Source organism: Procambarus clarkii, chromosome 21 (genome assembly GCF_040958095.1).
Source record: "Procambarus clarkii isolate CNS0578487 chromosome 21, FALCON_Pclarkii_2.0, whole genome shotgun sequence".
In the NCBI taxonomy this organism is placed as follows: domain Eukaryota; kingdom Metazoa; phylum Arthropoda; class Malacostraca; order Decapoda; family Cambaridae; genus Procambarus; species Procambarus clarkii.
This window is the reverse complement of record NC_091170.1, coordinates 1,989,811-2,012,284: the sequence shown is the minus strand read 5'-3', so window position 1 is coordinate 2,012,284 and position 22,474 is coordinate 1,989,811. Positions and strand designations below refer to the sequence as shown.

Below are 22,474 nucleotides of genomic sequence, written 5' to 3'. Positions count from 1 at the left end.
CCATGCACCAGGCTCTCCGCCATTTTCATTATTCGTCATATCCGAGTCTGCTGTATGATGCACATGTATTCTTGCTTCACCACCCTGTAATGAAATATTGTTTGTTACTAATTGTTTTCAATCATACATTATTTTATTATATAATATTTAATTTATTAATTAAAAACCCTTTCCATATTATAGAAAAAAACTAAAACAAGAATCTATATAAAACTATAGAATAGAATAGAATAATAGAATAGAATCTATATAGAATCTATATATCATATATATATTTATATAAATAAATATATATATATATAAATATATGTATATATATTTATATATATATATATTATTATATCCTGCATTATTCCAGCCCATTATTAGAGATAGTTGCCACCTCTTATTTTGGTTTTCTTTCATTATTAGTGCTCAGAAAATTAAATATATCTACATATTTAGTCAAAATCAATTACATTATTTTATCTTATTCATAGCATAAATGTTCACAAAGATTACTAAAAAGAGATTGAATTAGACTACAGCAAATTGGCAAACTTTACCTTGTATCTGTTTCCACCGTGTTTGTTTGGGGCGTTCTTCAACATATCAGCAATACTTGTCTCAACATCTCTTTCAGTTGCATTAGTGTGGGTGTTGATACAGGCTTCTGGAAATTTATAAGAATTAATTAATATATATAATTATAATTCTTTTTGTCAGGAGACAAGAAGCCACAGAGTAATAACATTGTTGGCTTTTATTTAGGTGTTCCCCTGTTCTCCAGTCTTCCTCCGTCCCCTCGTCCCCTTTGTCCTCCCCAGCATTCTCCATTCCCCTGTCCCCACCAACCCCAGTCCCCTCGTCCTCCCCACCATTACCCTCTCCTCTGTTCCCTCGTCTTCCCCACCATCCCCCCTCTCGTCCTCCCTACCATTCTAAACTACCTCATCCCATGCATTCCATAATGGTCTGATGCTTCCATCTGAAAATTGGGAACATCAAAAGATCTGACTTTCCCAATTTTCTGATGGGAACATCAAATGATCTGATATTCCCATCACTGAAAAATAAAAACAGATAAAAAAAATGATATGAAAAAATAGAAAATAAAATATACTCATGAAATGAACAGAATGGTTAACAACGCAGCTCAATTGCAATGCAATGTCACAATAACATTTAATAACAATAACATTTAAATATACTTTAAGATATAATCTAGAAGAAAATAAGAACATTGAAACGGTTCATGAACTCTATTTCAATAAAGGACACTATGGGGAACTTTGAAAAATAATTATTGAGTATAATTAGACAGACTTGTTGCTAGGCAGAGGAGTAATGAGATATATGGCAAATTTTGCAAAATATACAATGAAGGTACACAAACATTCATACCCAAACAAAGCAAAATGCTAGGTAAGAACAAAGCAGTTGGCCCGTAGGAGAAAGGAGATACCCACAAGACTAGAATACAAGTCATTAACAAGCATGCAAGTATAATACATAATACATGCAGACATATATAATCCAAAAAAATGTCAAATTTACGTACTTATTATTACATTACAAATATCTAAGGTTTTGAAGACACGTTTCCTCTTGCGCCCAACGAGTGAATACTGAGACCAGACCCCATAGGTCCCTATCCTCCCCATCATTCGTCTGTGTCTCCACAGCTTGCACCGCCCATTTGAGACAGCGTCTGGACCTGTTAAAATAATGCATAAGCTGTAAGGTAATAGAGAATAATATATATCTTTCAATCTCAACATTAGATTTTCTAATTTCCAACTGTATTAAATAAATAGCATTAAAATATTTTCCTTCTTAACTATTACAAAAATCAACGAATTTGAGTAACTTTTGCTTTTGTTTTATTTGTACCTTAAACATAACACTGAACAATCAATTATGTGCCACCCCACCTTCCTTCATCTGCAAAAAAACTAACCAAAAGACATATGTACAAGGCTAAAAAAATTCAGCAACACTTACCATACTCAGGCTAAAAGAATTAAGCAACACTTACCATACTCTTTTTATATTCACTGTTAACTTTTAGCTCGTGTGACAGACTTTCCACCTGCTCAACAGTTTCAAGTGGGGATGGAAGAATGTCTTCCAGGATTGGTATATCTCCATGTGTTTTTGACATATGGGTTTCCGTCATTTTGACAATATTCAGGATATCCCCTGATAAAAATGTCAATTTTGATAATTCCTTCATTATGTATTCCATTTTTTCTGTTACTGCAAAAAAAAAAGGCTTACTAGAACAAGCATTTAGTGTTGCATATATATGATATATGTAATGATCCTTAGTGGATCCTATTTTAGTGACAGACACATTGGTGTCAGGTCACTGTCAAATGGGCTACTGTCATGTAGCCTTCAATTATGTAACCTCTCCCATTCTATGATAGGGGTGACACAGGGCAGCATCCTTAGACCCCCTCCTATTTGTTATATACATTAATGATCTGCTTTATGTCTCTAACATGATTAAACCTGTATTGTTTGATGATACTACCATCATCTACTTAGTTGCTTTACAAGAATGTAAAATTTCAAGTCTGTACTCTCCCTCAATGTATTTTCTTGTATGTATAACAAAAAATAAAGAATCAACACATAATAAATTGGTACTTACTAGATTTTTCGAAAGGAGAGCTTTCAGTTCTGTCTTGTCTTGGAGTTTGAGGGGAAGGTTTTGTACTCGGCCTGTAGATAGACTTGCTGGTCCCACAAGATTCTGTCAGGGGTGGAAGCGTATTAGCATTGTATAGAAAATATTTACAAAATAGTTTTAAATACATAAAACTACAAATAGAAATTATTGAATTATTACATTAGCTTATAGCTTTTATGAATGCATTAAAAAATTTTGTTTCACACAATGGAGCGACACCATTTAAAGTGTTTCCATCACCCTGAAGGCTGGTAAAAATATATTACATTAAAATCATACACAAGTACGTTACTATCTGTGTATGTAAATGTTTCAACAGTTACTTAAAGCTTACCAGTTCTGTCTTGTCTAGGAGTTTGAGGGGAAGGTATTTTACTGGGCCTGTAGATAGACTTGCTGGTCCCACAAGATTCTGTCAGGGGTGGAAGCGTATTAGCATTGTATAGAAAATATTTACAAAATAGTTCTGTCCAGTTCTGTCTTGTTCTGTTAAAAAGAAAACCATCATACAAAAAGAAATAAAATGTTTTCAATTAAATTAAATTACCTGATTCCTGTATCATACTATTTTGATGTTCATCTAGAGTCAGCTTACACTCGGCAGTCTTTCGGGGCATGGAAACATTCCATCAAGCCTTCCATCTGTCAATTTCTTCCAAACCTCGTGGTTTACGTGCAAAAAATATTGGGCACAAAATCTTTTATGCTCACCAATCTAGCACTAATTTCAGAAATCTGGCGGCTACATAATTTAAATGTGTTTTTCCGTATCCAGGTGACAAGAAGTCGCTTCATAACACCAAGGCACACCTGGTGCATATAGTCAATGGGAAACGCTGCAATTAAGTCTATGTTCAAGTCACAGAATGGTGATTTACCATGATGATGTTGCGAGTTAGATTGATTACGGAAGCGTGTGTCTGTTCTAATGGTTAAATTTGTTACTTCTGGATATGTCATTTTCCCCATCCAAGTACCTTTCTGTTCACATTTGTCACAGCCATAATAACCTGAAAACAGTTTTATGGACTTCACCATAGCCTTAGCAGGTGCATCACAAATTACACATTGTAATTTTATGTTGATAGTTCTGTTACCATACTGAATCCCATGCAACAAAAGGTCATCCATATCAGATATAAAATCATATAAGAAATTTAAATCACTTGGCTTAGAACGTCCATACATGAGGACAACTGGAAAGACTTTCAAAGGTGTAATATTCATTACTGCACAGAGAACTGGCCACAAAGCATCATTTTTGCTTCTAAATATAGGAAGGCCATCAATGTTACATGACAATAATAATTGTCTCAGTCCTTTTATAGTTGCTTTTGGATATCTACTTATGTTTTTTAACAGTTCCTCTTTTAACCCAAAGTAGACATATTTCATTCCAGATTTTTGCTGAGTTTCTATGTACCTTTCAGAACTGATTAGTGTCCGAGCTGTTTTTGGTAAGTAGTCAATTCCCATTTGCCTCAAAATTTTTAATAATTCATCAACAGCATTGTGTGTAACACCATTCTTGTTTACCCACTGAATTAATAAATTCTGTGGGTAAACAAGTGAATGATGATTATCATGGTCATCATTCTCCTCCTCACTTTGAGAATTAGATAATACATCATGAATATCAGTAAGATTCATGTGTAAATCATCAATTTCAGAGCCTAATCCATACTCTTGATTTGACTCGGCTTCAAAAGAACTAATGTCATTGTCTGACGACTCAATCTCTGAACTTGATGCTGCCTCAGTAAGATTAATGGGTTCACTAGTGTGTACAGCTGTATTTGGATGCATTTTATGTATACGTTTTAGCCTTCTTGATACTTGCATCCATCTGTTGTTGTATTGGAGTCGCTTTTTTCGCTTATACTCGTACATTCTGTTAAAGAGTGTCAAATTTCTACATTAGACTACCATATTACCTATATTATTGTTAATAATGTATTGACAGATGCAATATGTATTAAAATTCTAAAAATAAGTCATTCATTATATACAATGTGTGATAATTAAAGCTGGTGCATATAACATCCTTGTCAGGCACATGCAAAAGTGAACACTTCCAGAATTGGAGACATGCAGAAATGTAACATATGATAATAGAGGCATGCCAAAACAAAGACATGCATAAATTCAAATTCTTATCGATATAATTTCTAGTGATTATTATATAAATTATTCCATCAGAACTAGATCAAATATTCAATACCATCCTCCCATTGGAAAGAGTAATCATGTCCTGCTGGACATTAATTATATGTTGAGATATAATCTAAAAGAAAATAGGGACATTGAAATTGTTGTTAAACTCTATTTCAATAAAGGACACTATAGGGAACCTAGAACCCTGTATTACAAGTGTAAGTGATAATTTTGGAAAATTTAATTAAAGCTAATTGTGTAGGACACCTGGAGATATGGTGCCCATATCTAAAGAATCACATCAACTGGTAAAGGTATAGACTTGCCAATAAGTGGCTCCCAGGTTAGAGGCATAAAATGCCAAAACTAAATGGTAGAATAAAAAGAAGATATTGTAAAAGGTAACCAAACAAAGATGCCACAGAAATATTAGAAAATTAACTTTCGCAAGCAGCGTGGTAGACATGGTTGGAACAAGTTAGGTGAGAGGGTGGTGGAGGCCAAAACCATAATCATAATCATCTGTATCAAACCTTATTACAGGTAAAACCAGTAGGCAGTCTACTGTATTTTATCAAACCCTTATTAGTATAATAGATCTCGTAATAATTTTGCAAAAATAATGGCATTTACTATTTTTAAAAGATTATTAAAAAATTTACAGATATGGTGCATTCGGAAGACAAACCCAATTTTTCACTTTTGACAATTGAGCACCTGCTACATCCAGATTCTAGGGAGGAAAGGAAGGACGATCTTACTGGATCCCATAGCCTCTCCGAGGCACAAACCAGGCTTTTACACAACCCCCCCCCCTGCACCCGAGCTTTTTAAAATAGTAAATGCCACTATTTTTGCAAAATTATTACGAGATCTATTATTCTAATAAGAGTTTGATAAAATACAAACCCTGGGGCCATAGAACGGCTATTTAATCCCCTTGAACGGACCTGTGCATGGGCCACTGAGGCATCGAAAAAAAACATAGACCGGCTTGGGAAAAAAGCAAAATAGCCGGTCTATGGCCCGGCTGATGGCTGTGCATGGATGGCTAATGGCTGTTAGTTATGGAGCTAGGTTAGACTATGTATGTTTAAATCTCTGATTTAAACAGAGCCGGCTAATGGCTGTTAGTTATGGAGCTAGGTTAGACTATAGGCTAGGCTAGGTTAGAGCCAGTGTTCAGTCAAATAACTGAATTTATCAAATCTTATCCTTGAATAATATACAAGCTGATGTGAGATCCCTGTCTACAGGTGGACTGGAACTATTATCCAGTAGGCAGTCTACTGTATTTTATCAAACCCTTATTAGTATAATAGATCTTGTAATAATTTTGCAAAAATAATGGCATTTACTATTTTTAAAAGATTATTAAAAAATTTACAGATATGGTGCATTCGGAAGACAAACCCAATTTTTCACTTTTGACAATTGAGCACCTGCTACATCCAGATTCTAGGGAGGAAAGGAAGGACGATCTTACTGGATCCCATAGCATCTCCGAGGCACAAACCAGGCTTTTACACAACCCCCCCCCCCCTGCACCCGAGCTTTTTAAAATAGTAAATGCCACTATTTTTGCAAAATTATTACGAGATCTATTATTCTAATAAGAGTTTGATAAAATACAAACCCTGGGTCCATAGAACGGCTATTTAATCCCATTGAACGGACCTGTGCATGGGCCACTGAGGCATCGAAAAAAAACATAGACCGGCTTGGGAAAAAAGCAAAATAGCCGGTCTATGGCCCGGCTGATGGCTGTGCATGGATGGCTAATGGCTGTTAGTTATGGAGCTAGGTTAGACTATGTATGTTTAAATCTCTGATTTAAACAGAGCCGGCTAATGGCTGTTAGTTATGGAGCTAGGTTAGACTATAGGCTAGGCTAGGTTAGAGCCAGTGTTCAGTCAAATAACTGAATTTATCAAATCTTATCCTTGAATAATATACAAGCTGATGTGAGATCCCTGTCTACAGGTGGACTGGAACTATTATCCAGTAGGCAGTCTACTGTATTTTATCAAACCCTTATTAGTATAATAGATCTCGTAATAATTTTGCAAAAATAATGGCATTTACTATTTTTAAAAGATTATTAAAAAATTTACAGATATGGTGCATTCGGAAGACAAACCCAATTTTTCACTTTTGACAATTGAGCACCTGCTACATCCAGATTCTAGGGAGGAAAGGAAGGACGATCTTACTGGATCCCATAGCCTCTCCGAGGCACAAACCAGGCTTTTACACAACCCCCCCGCCTCCTGCACCCGAGCTTTTTAAAATAGTAAATGCCACTATTTTTGCAAAATTATTACGAGATCTATTATTCTAATAAGAGTTTGATAAAATACAAACCCTGGGGCCATAGAACGGCTATTTAATCCCCTTGAACGGACCTGTGCATGGGCCACTGAGGCATCGAAAAAAAACATAGACCGGCTTGGGAAAAAAGCAAAATAGCCGGTCTATGGCCCGGCTGATGGCTGTGCATGGATGGCTAATGGCTGTTAGTTATGGAGCTAGGTTAGACTATGTATGTTTAAATCTCTGATTTAAACAGAGCCGGCTAATGGCTGTTAGTTATGGAGCTAGGTTAGACTATAGGCTAGGCTAGGTTAGAGCCAGTGTTCAGTCAAATAACTGAATTTATCAAATCTTATCCTTGAATAATATACAAGCTGATGTGAGATCCCTGTCTACAGGTGGACTGGAACTATTATCCAGTAGGCAGTCTACTGTATTTTATCAAACCCTTATTAGTATAATAGATCTTGTAATAATTTTGCAAAAATAATGGCATTTACTATTTTTAAAAGATTATTAAAAAATTTACAGATATGGTGCATTCGGAAGACAAACCCAATTTTTCACTTTTGACAATTGAGCACCTGCTACATCCAGATTCTAGGGAGGAAAGGAAGGACGATCTTACTGGATCCCATAGCATCTCCGAGGCACAAACCAGGCTTTTACACAACCCCCCCCCCCTGCACCCGAGCTTTTTAAAATAGTAAATGCCACTATTTTTGCAAAATTATTACGAGATCTATTATTCTAATAAGAGTTTGATAAAATACAAACCCTGGGGCCATAGAACGGCTATTTAATCCCATTGAACGGACCTGTGCATGGGCCACTGAGGCATCGAAAAAAAACATAGACCGGCTTGGGAAAAAAGCAAAATAGCCGGTCTATGGCCCGGCTGATGGCTGTGCATGGATGGCTAATGGCTGTTAGTTATGGAGCTAGGTTAGACTATGTATGTTTAAATCTCTGATTTAAACAGAGCCGGCTAATGGCTGTTAGTTATGGAGCTAGGTTAGACTATAGGCTAGGCTAGGTTAGAGCCAGTGTTCAGTCAAATAACTGAATTTATCAAATCTTATCCTTGAATAATATACAAGCTGATGTGAGATCCCTGTCTACAGGTGGACTGGAACTATTATCCAGTAGGCAGTCTACTGTATTTTATCAAACCCTTATTAGTATAATAGATCTCGTAATAATTTTGCAAAAATAATGGCATTTACTATTTTTAAAAGATTATTAAAAAATTTACAGATATGGTGCATTCGGAAGACAAACCCAATTTTTCACTTTTGACAATTGAGCACCTGCTACATCCAGATTCTAGGGAGGAAAGGAAGGACGATCTTACTGGATCCCATAGCCTCTCCGAGGCACAAACCAGGCTTTTACACAACCCCCCCGCCTCCTGCACCCGAGCTTTTTAAAATAGTAAATGCCACTATTTTTGCAAAATTATTACGAGATCTATTATTCTAATAAGAGTTTGATAAAATACAAACCCTGGGGCCATAGAACGGCTATTTAATCCCCTTGAACGGACCTGTGCATGGGCCACTGAGGCATCGAAAAAAAAACATAGACTGGCTTGGGAAAAAAGCAAAATAGCCGGTCTATGGCCCGGCTGATGGCTGTGCATGGATGGCTAATGGCTGTTAGTTATGGAGCTAGGTTAGACTATGTATGTTTAAATCTCTGATTTAAACAGAGCCGGCTAATGGCTGTTAGTTATGGAGCTAGGTTAGACTATAGGCTAGGCTAGGTTAGAGCCAGTGTTCAGTCAAATAACTGAATTTATCAAATCTTATCCTTGAATAATATACAAGCTGATGTGAGATCCCTGTCTACAGGTGGACTGGAACTATTATCCAGTAGGCAGTCTACTGTATTTTATCAAACCCTTATTAGTATAATTGATCTCGTAATAATTTTGCAAAAATAATGGCATTTACTATTTTTAAAAGATTATTAAAAAATTTACAGATATGGTGCATTCGGAAGACAAACCCAATTTTTCACTTTTGACAATTGAGCACCTGCTACATCCAGATTCTAGGGAGGAAAGGAAGGACGATCTTACTGGATCCCATAGCCTCTCCGAGGCACAAACCAGGCTTTTACACAACCCCCCCCCCCTGCACCCGAGCTTTTTAAAATAGTAAATGCCACTATTTTTGCAAAATTATTACGAGATCTATTATTCTAATAAGAGTTTGATAAAATACAAACCCTGGGGCCATAGAACGGCTATTTAATCCCCTTGAACGGACCTGTGCATGGGCCACTGAGGCATCGAAAAAAAACATATCCGGCTTGGGAAAAAAGCAAAATAGCCGGTCTATGGCCCGGCTGATGGCTGTGCATGGATGGCTAATGGCTAATGGCTGTTAGTTATGGAGCTAGGTTAGACTATGTATGTATAAATCTCTGATTTAAACAGAGCCGGCTAATGGCTGTTAGTTATGGAGCTAGGTTAGACTATAGGCTAGGCTAGGTTAGAGCCAGTGTTCAGTCAAATAACTGAATTTATCAAATCTTATCCTTGTATAATATACAAGCTGATGTGAGATCCCTGTCTACAGGTGGACTGGAACTTCTATCAACTAATCCATACATCAAACCTGTCCCTTACAGCCCACAATCTATCATTAGGAAAACCAAGTGAGAAATCTTTAAGGAATTCTGATAAAGAAAGAGATCTAGGGGTGGTTCTAAATAGAAAACTATCACCTGAGGACCACATAAAGAACATTGTGTTAGGAGCCTATGCCATGCATTCCAACTTCAACAGCATGTTGTGGGGTGCCGATATTGTGTGCCATCACATGTAAACCAACCAAGCCCACAAATACGTCAACATGGACCAGCATTACACCGTCTAACATACTCTGTCAGATGTAACAACTAAATTTGTGAATTCAAGACCTAATCTATTGCATAACACAGTGTTAGTACGAGAAAAACATTACTTACATTCGAAGCCGTGTTTTAAAATGGCGCGGACCTTGGTCTACTGACGCTCCACACTGTGTGTTCGTTTGCGTATGATGAACGTGTGACAATTTACTACAACAATTATATAATTATTCTTATTCTTTATTTTACTATTTTTAGGGTACATGAAATTTCCAACTTATTTGCACACAATAATATAATTGCATTGTCATAACCTTTATATATTACGGAAAATACGATGACATGAACGAAGTCAAAGTGAAGTTGAAGTCAAAGTCATTCGCCGAACGTATTAGTCATTTTTTTTCTCCCAAACGATAGGGGATAACAAATCCACAGAGCATATAAGTGTAGAGTAAAGTCAATTTTATTCAGGAAAGTACATACATAGTTGATTTACAAACATAATGTTGGATTTATAGATAGAGCTAGTGCATACAATACCTAAAGCCAATATAGTAGGCATATAGCATTTCAGGCAACCTGGGCAGTATATATGGACCCCTTACTCAAATCTCTGAATATGTTAGATATTAAGTCCCTGCACATACTCTCATGTGTATTTTATATATATAAAACGCTGCACTGTAATGTCAATCCTGACCCTAAAAGCTTCCTAGAAGGTTGTAACAGATCCCATGAGCACCACACCAGAAACAAATACCTGTAGGTGTGTACTGGTGCCTTATAGTGTGTACTCGTACCTTATGGTGTGTACTGGGGCCTTATGGTGTATACTGGTGCTTTATGGTGTGTACTGGTGCCTTATGGTGTGTTCTAGTGCCTTATGGTGCGTACTGGTGCCGTATGCAGTGTACTGGTGCCTTATGGTGTGTACTGGTGCATTATTGTGTGTACTGGTGCCTTATTGTGTACTGGTGCCTTATGGTGTGTACTGGTGCATTATGGTGTGTACTGGTGCATTATGGTGTGTACTGGTTCATTATGGTGTGTACTGGTGCCTTATGGTGTGTGTTCTGGTGCCTTATGGTGTGTACTGGTGCCATATGATGTGTACTGGTGCATTATGGTGTGTACTGGTGCCTTATGGTGTGTACTGGTGCATTATGGCGTGTACTGGTGCATTATGGTGTGTACTGGTGCATTATGGTGTGTACTGGTGCCTTATGGTGTGTACTTGTACCTTATTGTGTATACTGGTGCCTTATGGTGTATACTGGTTCCTTATGGTGTGTACTGGGGCTTTATTGTGTGTACTGGTGCTTTATGGTGTGTACTGGTGCCTTATGGTGTGTTCTGTGCCGTATGGTGCGTACTGGTGCCTTATGGTGTGTACTGATGTCTTATGGTGTGTACCGGTGCCTTATGGTGTGTACTGGTGCCTTATAGTGTGTACTGGTGCTTTATGGTGTGTACTGGTGCCTTATGGTGTGTACTGGTGCCTTATGGTGTGTAATGGTGCCTTAAGGTGTGTACTGGTGCCTTATGGTATATACTGGTGCCTTATAGTGTGTACTGGTTCCTTATGGTGTGTACTGGTGCCTTATGGTGTGTACTGGTGCCGTATGGTGTGTACTGGTGCCTTATGGTGTGTACTGGTGCCTTATGGTGTGTACTGGTGCCTTATGGTGTGTACTGGTGCCTTATGGTGTGTTCTGGTGCCTTATGGTGTGTGTTCTGGTGCCTTATGGCGTGTACTGGTGCCTTATAGTGTGTACTGGTACCTTATTGTGTGTACTGGTGCATTATGGTGTGTATAATGCACACTTTAGTGCGCGCGGCACTAGCTGGAAAAACAAGCGGGTTGTGCTCTAGCGTAAACACAAAAAAGTTTATAATCTTTTCACGCTGCTAACCTCAATTCTCGAGCTACGTTTTTCATTTTGGTATCAATGCGTTGGCAATAAAATTCTCTACAAGATCATATGCATAAAATGTCACCGAAGCATTTGGTATCCCACCACGAAGTAAATAAACACGAAGATGACTCGCCGTGACACCCAAACAGGAAGTAAATGTTCATACTCTTTCGTTTGTTGCCAGCCTCACAGTCATCCTACAGCGCTCATTTTGATATCACTGAACTCACAATAAAATTCCCCACCCAGACATATGCCTATCAATGTCTAATTATGGTATCGGGTGACCCGCACGAGTGTGGGAACTGGGCGAAGCATTAGCCATGATTTCAGCAGGGACGACACTGGTGTGATGCAGGGCTTTGAATGTTTATACTTATTTCACTGTCCTGACATTATTTCTGGAGCTACGTATTTCATTTTTATAGCAATGTGTTCGCAATAGAAAGTTCTATAAGAACATGGGTAGAGTTGGCCAACACAGCGTCAAATAAATTTGCGGCGAATAAAATCTTACGCGTGTTTGTACCCGTGAGCGTCAAAAGTTTTTACTTTGCTCATGTTTTTCAAGTTTATACTTGTTTCACACCGTTTTTTTTTGTATAGTGTTCGGAATAAAATTCCCTACACAGACATATGCATATCAAATACAATTCCTTGGAATTCACAGCTGTAGAGATGACGGAAAACACACAACCGGAACCCGCTCTTGACACTCCAACTCACACCCGCAACACCCACAAAAAAAGATTCTCTTGTTTCATGTATACTTACTTTAGTTTTCGTGCTACAGTTCTCATTTAGGTATCAAAATATTCCTAAGAAAATAGACTACAATACTGAAACAATCTAAGACAATTATGTGTACTTACCAAAGCAAAGACGATTGTAGTAAAATAAGTTGAGCATTTTATCTCTACTGCACCTCCTTCAGGTACTGATTCCTGAAGTTGCTCAACAGATGTTCCTAGGTGGAGTGAAGCTGATGTAGGTGGTTATTTCTTGTCCACCCAATACACCCTTTTCCTGTGATAAGTGGTGTATACAAGGTATGACGCAAAGTGGAACATCGCATGTCTTGCACGCTATACCAGTTTCCTTCCTGATACCCGACTTTGAACACACTTCACACCTGCGACGTTTGGGGATTTTTACCAGCTCATGTTTCAATTTATAGTTCAGGCGAGTCTCTGCTATAACAACACGTCGCTGTTGTCTCTGGGTTGGCAATAAACTACTGTCTGAATCGTCGCTCTCACTATTGTTTTCAAACACTAATGTGGAATATGAATTATCTTCATCAGATTCAGCTTCAGCACTAGGTGTAGACGTGAAGAGAGGGCGCCTCACACCCGACGGGCCAGGTGTTGACGGGTCAGCAGCAGGATACACAGGACCAGTGTCATGATTTATGTCTGGAGCATGAACTATATGTGGAGATGGTGTAGTTGTTGCAGGCCACTCTGCCTTGTCAAATTTCAATAAAGACCAAATAGCAACTTCATGGAACTAGAGCAGAGTTAGTTTCCTTCGATCATCTGTGTTGGCCTTGTACAATGCATGTACAATGCATTGAGTAAAGACCAAATAGCAACTTCATGGAACTAGAGCAGAGTTAGTTTCCTTCGATCATCTGTGTTGGCCTTGTACAATGCAACCACAAGTTGACATTGAATGTGAATTAACAATGAGACAAGTAAGATTTATACTAATACATTTATACTAACTCTGTTGAGCGTTGACCATTTATACATCAAATCTGTTGATGTGAGCACTTTAGTTTAGTCTGCCGTTTAAAGAAAAAAAGAGCATATCAATGGTATATCACAGAAAACGAATTTATCATAAACTCATGTATTTGTCTTATCATATTGAACTGCATTCATATTTTTAATATATAACAATATGAATATACAAATTTCTGTAAATCCCCTACCTTGTTGGAATCTGTGTAAATGAATGAGCAAATGTGCTGGCTGAAGGCGCTGAAGGAAACCACATTGGTTTCATTTTGGATACAAATGTCCATGGAGATTCAAAATGGAAACTAATTATATAGTTGAACCTGCAGAGACGAGTTTAAGAATCTGTGTTGAGAGTGATGGACACAGCCTTCACAATTATACTTCAGAGAATGTAAACATCTAAGAGTCATTAGAAATATGTGTAGAATAATAAACCCTACATTGTTTGAGTTAGGGAAAACACCATTTGTGATATATAGATACTATAGCTGTTCCTAAAGATTCACCCTTTTTTGCACCAGCAAGATAACATATAAGATTTTAAGAGTTGACGAATGTTAATATTCTTGTTTGATAAACTGTGAACTTGAGACATAGTTAATAAGAACATATTAACACAACAAAAAGTTTTCAGAATCTTTAACACCACTTTCCAGCAACTTATATAATTTATATAAATTATTTTAGAGAATAATACATAAATTATATATTTAAACATGATATAGTGTTTAGTGGAATGTATAAGGAGTCAAATTGTGTTAAAAAGAGCGATTTTTAGAAAATTTGGAAAAATACTTTTTTCTGTTCAAATTATAACTAAATGGATTTTAAAGGTTTCACTCAGCCAATATATATCATTCACAATTTATTAATGAATTTTACAAAAAAACACCATAAATTTTATATTTAAACATGTAAAAACTATTTGTTTTACATTTGGAAGAAAATAATTGTAGAAAAACAATTTATAATTAAACCTTTGTGTTTGGATTTTTTGAGTAAAAGTTTCTCAAAGGCTCTCCTGCACCATTCTCAATGCAAATCATTCCCACACCTATGGGAAGAGATAGGCGAACGTTGTGTAGATGATTTGTGTTTGCTGGGTTCACACTCACTCCTAGTCTCTTCCTCACTCACGTCTATTCTCCTGCACACCCACTCCTAGTCTCCTCTACACCCATTCCTAGTCTCCTCCAAACTAACTCCTTCACACTCACTCCTAATCTCCTCTACACTCCCGCTTAGTCTCCTCCACTCCCACTCCTTCACACTCACTCCTAATCTCCTCTACACTCCCGCTTAGTCTCCTCCACTCCCACTCCTAGTCTCATCTACACCCACTCCTATTCTCCTCTACACTCACTCTTAGTCTCTTCCACACACACTCCTAGTCTCCTCCACACTAACTCCTTCACACTCACTCCTAGTCTCCTCTACACTCACACCTAGTCTCCTCCACACTCAACCCTAGTCTACTCCACACACACTCCTAGTCTACTCCACACCCACTCCTATTCTCCTCTACACTCACACCTAGTCTCCTCCACACTCATAGTCTCATCCACACCCACTCTTAGTCTCCTCAAAAATCTCTCCTAATCTCCTCTACACTCACTCCTTGTCTCCTTCACACTCACTCCTAGTCTCTTCCACACCCACTCCTTGTCTCCTCTTCACTCAAACCTAGTCTCCTCCACACTTAGTCCTATTCTCCTCTACAGCCTCTCCTAGTCTCCTCCACACTCAGTCCTAGTCTCCTCTACAGCCTCTCCTAGTCTCCTCAACACTCGCTCCTTGTCTCCCCTAAACACACTCCTAGTCTTCTCTACACTCACTGTCTCCTCTACACCCACTCCTAGTCTCCTCCACACACATTCTTAGTCTACTCCACACCCACTCCTAGTCCCTCTACACTCAGACCTAGTCTCCTCCACACTCCTTGTCTCATCCACACCCACTTCGAGTCTCCTCCACAATCACTCCTAATCTCCCCTACACTCATTCCTAGTCTCCTCTAAACCCTCTCCTAGTCTCGTGTACACACACTCCTAGTCACTTCCACACACACACTCTTAATCTACTCAACACGCACTCTTAGTCTCCTCTACACTCACACATAGTCTTCTCCACACTCCTAGTCTCATCCACACCCACTCCTAGTCTCCTCTACCATCACACCTAGCTTCCTCCACATTTTTATTCTCATACACACAAACTTCTACTCTCCTCTACATCCATTTCTAGTCTCCTCCACACTAACTCCTTCACACTAACTTCTAGTCTCCTCCACACTCCCGCCGTGTCTCCTCTTCTCTCACTTCTTGTCTCCTCAACACCCTCTCCTAGTCTCCTCCCAACCCGTTCTCGCAAATTTAATAAGTCAATATTGACTTATTAAATATGTGCATAGGTGACATACTTAACATAATAGTTTCCCTTGAAAAGCTTCATAGAAAACACCGACCTTACCTAACCTACTTAGTATGTTAAGATAAGCATCTTACTGCTTCGTAATTACAATTATTACCTAACCTATACCTATAATAGGTTAAGTAACAATTGTAATTACGAAGCTATAAGATGCTTATTTTAACATACTAAGTAGGTTAGGTAAGGTCAGTGTTTTCTATGAAGCTTTTCAAGGGAAACTATTATGTTTAGTATGTCACCTGTGCACGCAACTAATAAGTCAATATTGACTTATTAAATTTGCGAGGACGGGTTGCTCCTCCACACTCACTCCTTGTCTCCTCCACACTCATTCCTTGTCTCCTCTACCCCCTTTCCTAGTCTCTTGTACACACACTCTCTTAGTCTCTTCCACACACACACACTCCTAGTCTCCTCCACACTCACTTCTAGTCTCCTCTGTGTGTGGATGAGACTCTTGGCTTCCTCACACTGTTACGGTGCCCTCTCCTATTTCTTTCGTTTGCCGGCTTTAAAGAGTCATATCAGCTCTCCCTACTGATTCTCTGAGGTTCAGGGAGTCAATTGATATATGTGGCGACCAAACTGGCTGCCAGTTAAGGGAGAAAGTTACATTATAAGTTGTAAGTAAGGGGAAATTGGCGCCCTGATATAAAATGAAAGACTATCCCCTAATGCAGATATGACGTTTTGGAAGGGACACTAGCCGATCGCGGATTAGTCGACTTAGGTCGCGGGCGACCAATCGGGGCCCGCCGTGACGTCACCGAGTGCCCCGGGTGGCGCCAACGTCAGAGTTGACCTGACCTTGGAAGCGAGAGGACGCACCTCGGTCAGCTCTCAAGGATTTGAGGCTCTACAAGCCTTTCTTAGTGGATTAGAGCTGGCTATCGCAGCCCATCTCACGTATTGGAGACCCCGCGCTTCTGGGAAGCAAAAAGGAACCAAGTTTATTGAGCAAAAGACTGCCAAACTTGGAAAATATTCGGCGACGACGCTGGGCGGCGACGCTGGATGTTGAGGGCCTGGAAAGGTGTGGCGGGCAAGCCTAGCTGTGACCGGGTCACATCCACTGAGGGTTTTGGAAGGACGACACCGTGTCTAGGACAAGGAGCAACGCCTTGTGGAAGGGGCGAGTGTGGGAAAATAGTGATTAGCTCAGCGCCCATCGATGAACCAGGATTGGGGTAGCTGAATCTCACGGATTGGAACGGCGACGACGCGAAGGCTCCACGACACCTGAGGACCTGTGGAACGTTCCTGGATCGTCAAGGATCGGCTCAGGAAGAGTGGGAACCTCACACCATCGAGGGACAGGCGTCGTGAGCAAGGAATGTAAGGTAGATCATTTTCCCTCCCATTACCCCTTGTGTGAGTAGGCTAGTTAGGCCACTATATTTACTTATGTATGTGGCAATAGGACATTAATACTTTAGTAGTAGAATAGGCTGCAAGGCAGCTTGTGTCCAGGACTGTCAGTTGGGACAGTGTGTATGGATGGCAGGACAGTGAAGAAAAGGTGCCGACGTGGTGAAGAGGCCCTCCTGTGAGAGAGTGTGGGACTCCTGTCTTTCTGCCCAGTTGAAGGAGTGTTGCAGGTCATGGAAGAAGAGGCTGACGATCTCCAGACTTATTATCCTTATTTTCATATTCATGTATTACTTGTGATTGTATGTGTGATCATGTAATTTGCATCAGTAAATTCACACTTTTATCATTGTGTTTAAGTGTGCCTCCATTATAATATTTCTCTATGAGCATACACGAAGGTTATCATAGTACCAACTAGGGAACACTACGTTCTCTATAGAAGTTCTTATCGCCTGGAGAGTGGTAAAGACAACACGGACTTATATAAAAGTGTACCCTTAGTCATCCGATCAGTATCAGTGCCAGAATGGTGGCAACTAGTAACGTAGTGGCTAGAGAGAGGTAAAGCCACACAGACCTTCCTGGGAGAGTACCCTGGGCTGACAGTCTAGTAGCAGATCTATGGGAGTAGCAATCTCTTGGCTACAAACAATATATAATACACCCACTGAACTGCATTGCTGGGGTGCAGATATAATAACCCAGCTGGCGACCTTGTTAAGAAGAAGAGAGAGAATACAGGCGGGAAAGGAGTTCCTGCAACCTTTTTGTCTGGCAGGCAAGACTCAGGGAGGTTATGGTTATAAGGTAAGCCTGAGTCTTCCTTCACTCCTCCACGGGTCTAGGCCGGAACTGTTAACAGTAGTTTCCCCGTGTTTGACTGAAGGGTTTCCAGGGTGAATCAGTGGCACCCCCTTTTGTGGTGGAAGCAAAGACCTGCGGAGGTGGGCATTGTTGGTCCTCTCCTGTATGACCAAGGAGACTCCGGTGAATCCCGGAAGTCGGAGGGGCTGATTATTCGGCCTTTTGAGCCCCTAGCAGCCTAGTGCTAGCAGAGCCCCGGCCCACCCCCCCGTGACAACACCCACTTCACTTCTAATCTCTTCCACACCCACGCCTAGTCTCGTCCCAACCCACTCCTATTCTCCTCTATACTCACACCTAGTCTCCTCCACACTCATAGTCTCATCCACACCCACTCCTAGTCTTCTCCAAAATCTCTCCTAATCTCCTCTACATTCACTCCTTGTCTCCTTCACACTAACTCCTAGTCTCCTCCACATACATTCCTAGTCTCCTCCATACACACTCCTAGTCTCCTTCACACACACACCTAGTCTCCTCCACACACACTCCTAGTCTCCTTTACACTCACTCCTAATCTCCTCTACACCCACTCCTGGTCTCCTCCACACTCACTACTAGTCTCCTCCACACGCATTCCTAGTCTCCTCTACACTCATTCATAATCTCCTCTGCACTCACTCCTAATCTTCTCCACACTAACTCCTAGTGTCCTCTACCCTCTCACTCTTAGTCTCCTTCTCTCCCACTCCTAGTCTCATCTACATTAACTTCTAGTCTCCTCCACATTCAATCGTAGACTCCTCCACACACACTCCTACTCTTCTCCACACTAACTGCTATTCCCCTCTCCACTCACTCCTAGTCTACTATACACGCACTCCTCGTTTCCTCCACACTCACTGCTAGCCTTATGAACACCCACTCCTAGTCTTTTCCACACTCACCCCTAGTCTCTTCTGCTCCACACTCACTCCTAGTTACCTCTGAACTCACACTTAGTCTACTCCACCCTCACTCCTTGTCTCCTCTTTACCCACTCCTATTCTCCTCTACACTCACTCTTAGTTTCCTCAACACTCACTCATAGTCTCCTCCCCACTCACTCTTAGTCCCCTCCACACACACTCCTAGTCTCATCAACACCCACCTAGTCTCATCCACACCCACTCATAGTCTCCTCCACAATCACTCCTAATCTTCTCTTCACTCATTCCTAGTCTCCTCTACCCACTCCTAATCACTTGTGCACACTCACTTAGTCTCTTCCACACTCACTCCTAGTCTGCTCCACACCCACTACTATTCTCCTCTACACTCACACCTAGTCTCCTCCACACTCATAGTCTTATCCACACCCACTCCTAGACTCCTCCAAAACACTCCTAATCTCCTCTACACTCACTCCTAGTCTCCTTCACACTCACTCCTAGTCTCCTCTACACTCACTGTTGGTCTCCTCCACACCCACTTCTAGTCTCTTCCACTCCTACTCCTTATTTCCTCTTCACTCACACCTAGTCTCCTCCACACTCCTAGTGTCATCCACACCCACTCCAAGTCTCCTCTACACCCTTCCTTAGTCTCCTCCACACACACACTCTTAGTCTCCTCTGCAGTCTTAGCCTCCTGTACTCTCATTCATAGTCTCCGCCACCCACACTCCTAGTCTCCTCCACATTCACTCCTAGTCTCCTCTAAACTCACTCTTACTCTCCTCCACACTCACTCCTAGTCCCATCCACACCTACCTCAAATCTCCTCCAAAATCACTCCTAATCTCCTCTATACTCGTTCCTAGTCTCCTCTACACCCACTCCTAGTCTCTTTTACACACACTTCTTGTCTCTTCCACACACACTCCTAGTCTCTTCCACACCCACTCCTAGTCTCCTTTACACTCCTTGTCTCATCCTCACCCACTCCTAGTCTCCTCTACACCCATTCCTAGTCTCCTCCACACTAACTTCTCCACACTCACTCCTAGTTTTTAAATTTTTAAATTTTGCCCCGAGGGCCGAGTTTATTGCGCAGCGCCACTCATCTTGTGTGTGGACACACCGCCATAGCAGCATGTACAACACTCCCCAATAGGAAGAAAACCCGCTGGGTTGTTTATCCTGTCACTTGTACCCAGACACAGCTGGGACTTGCTTAACTGTCTCAAGTGAACAGCTCCTCAAACAAGAAGATTAACATCTATCAACCCTTAAAAGCTTACATTATTTCGCTGGTGCAAAATGGGGAAATCTTTTAAGAACAGTATCAATATTTGACAAAGAGTGTTTTCCTAACTCAAACAATGTGGGGTTTATTATTCTACACGTACTTCTGATGTCTCTCAGGTGATCACATTTACGTAGATAGTGGTCAAGGCGGAGTTCATCACTCTCACCACAGATTCTGCAACTTTGCTGATCAACTGCTGTTTCCATTCCATATCTCCATGGATATTTGTATCCAAGACGGATTCTCGCTATTACTGACTCTCTCCCTCGTCCTCCTCCTCTTCGGCTATAATGATTGGGATTGCCAGCTGCAACCATGTTGTACCATCGTACAGATTCACGGGTTTGTGCTTCTATACTCCTTTCCTCAGTTACCTAGTCACGGTTTCCTTAGTTATCTTGTCACGGTGATGTTGCCTGACAATACCTCTAATTTGTAGTAGAGTCTTGGGTATGAAGTATTCAAAATTTTCTCCGTCAGCGCCTTCAGCAGTCAGCACATCTGCTCGTTCATTCCCACATATTCCAACATGGGAGGGGATCCACAGAAACTTGATGACTCTTCCCTGATTGGTAAGAGCTCTCACAGCTCTCTTAATTTCAGCAACTATTGCAAGATTTTCTGCCCGATTTTTATTTAGGCTTTGCAGTGCTGCTTTTGAATCGGTGCAAATCACTGCACCATTAGTGTTCCGTTCAAGAAACCTTAACGCCATAACAATGGCAGTTAGCTCTGCTTGCATTGAAGAGGTATAGTTCTCAATACGTGCTTTTTCTTCATTTCTGCGTTGGAAAGTATTATCCTTGATTACCGTGTATGCTGCACCAGCCCTTCCATTGACAGGATTAGATGACCCGTCAGTGTAGATTTGATCTAGCTTATCTCCGGCTTCTTTATAAATTTCCTCGAGATACTTGTGCTTCATTTTTTGTGGTAACATGTTGGATTTTTTCATTGCCATTTCATTGATGATGATCTTGCATGAGTCATCCTCCCAGGGAGGTAACCTCTCTACAGGCAGGAGCTCACGGGCTTGCTCAAGCAGGTGAAGTTCTTCGAGGTAGCATACTGATCTGTGATGCCATTTTTTGCTTCTCCTGTTTCCCTCTGAAAGTACCACAGAGCTCAGTTTTTTCTTAACAATATCATTGTAATGGGGATCTCTGACTATCCTAATTGCAAGTTTAACATTCAGCTCCTTAATTCTGCTTTTAACACTGGGAAGGGACAACTCCTCTCGTAGATTAGACGTTTTGGCAGTTCTTGGAACTCCAAGAATGATTGACATGGCTTCATTTTAAATGCTTTCAAGCCTTTTCATATCGCTTTGGGAGTAGGTGCACAGAACTGGTGCGGCATAGTCTATGACGGAGTGCACATAGGCTGTGTACATCATTTTAAGCACGGCAATAGAGGCTCCATGTCCATTCCAGGTCATAGCTTTCAGTGCCCTGAGTCGACTTTTGCATGTTCCTATGAGTTAATTGAGCTCCTCTTTCTTCCCCTTGTTAGAGCCGAAAGTGACGCCAAGATACCGATAGTGGTCAACCCATTCAAGTGTTACACCATTAATTTGCAGTTCTTCATTTGCTCTCCGCTTGTGATGAGAGTATGCCTTCGTCTTGTTTGTGGAGAGAGTGAAACCGAGTTCAATACATTTCCTTCCAAGGAGTTCAATGGACTGTTCAATTTTTCCCAAGGTGGGAGCTTGTATTAGAACATCATCTGCATATCCCACTTGTTGTGTTCCTTCCGGAAAATCAATATTTGCAATGGAGTTCATAAGTACATTGAATAGTGTAGGGCTTAAGACTCCGCCTTGGGGGGGGGGGGGGGGTCCCGAGTTCCATATTCATTGTTCTGGTGACTGCTCCATTGAAGCAAACCTTGGCTTTCCTTCCTGTGAGGTAGTCTTCAACCCATTTCATGAGTCTCCCCTTGACACCCATGCATGCAAGCTCGTCCAGGATCGC

General features: G+C 40.5%; 1 protein-coding gene across 1 annotated transcript; it reads right to left on the bottom strand.

Moving 5' to 3' along the window:
- Positions 1–3,346: 3,346 nt before the first annotated feature.
- LOC138349587 (uncharacterized) lies at positions 3,347–4,072 on the bottom strand. The gene has a single exon (XM_069328390.1). The coding sequence runs from the start codon at positions 4,070–4,072 to the stop codon at positions 3,347–3,349; it is 726 nt and encodes a 241-aa protein (XP_069184491.1).
- Positions 4,073–22,474: the final 18,402 nt, after the last annotated feature.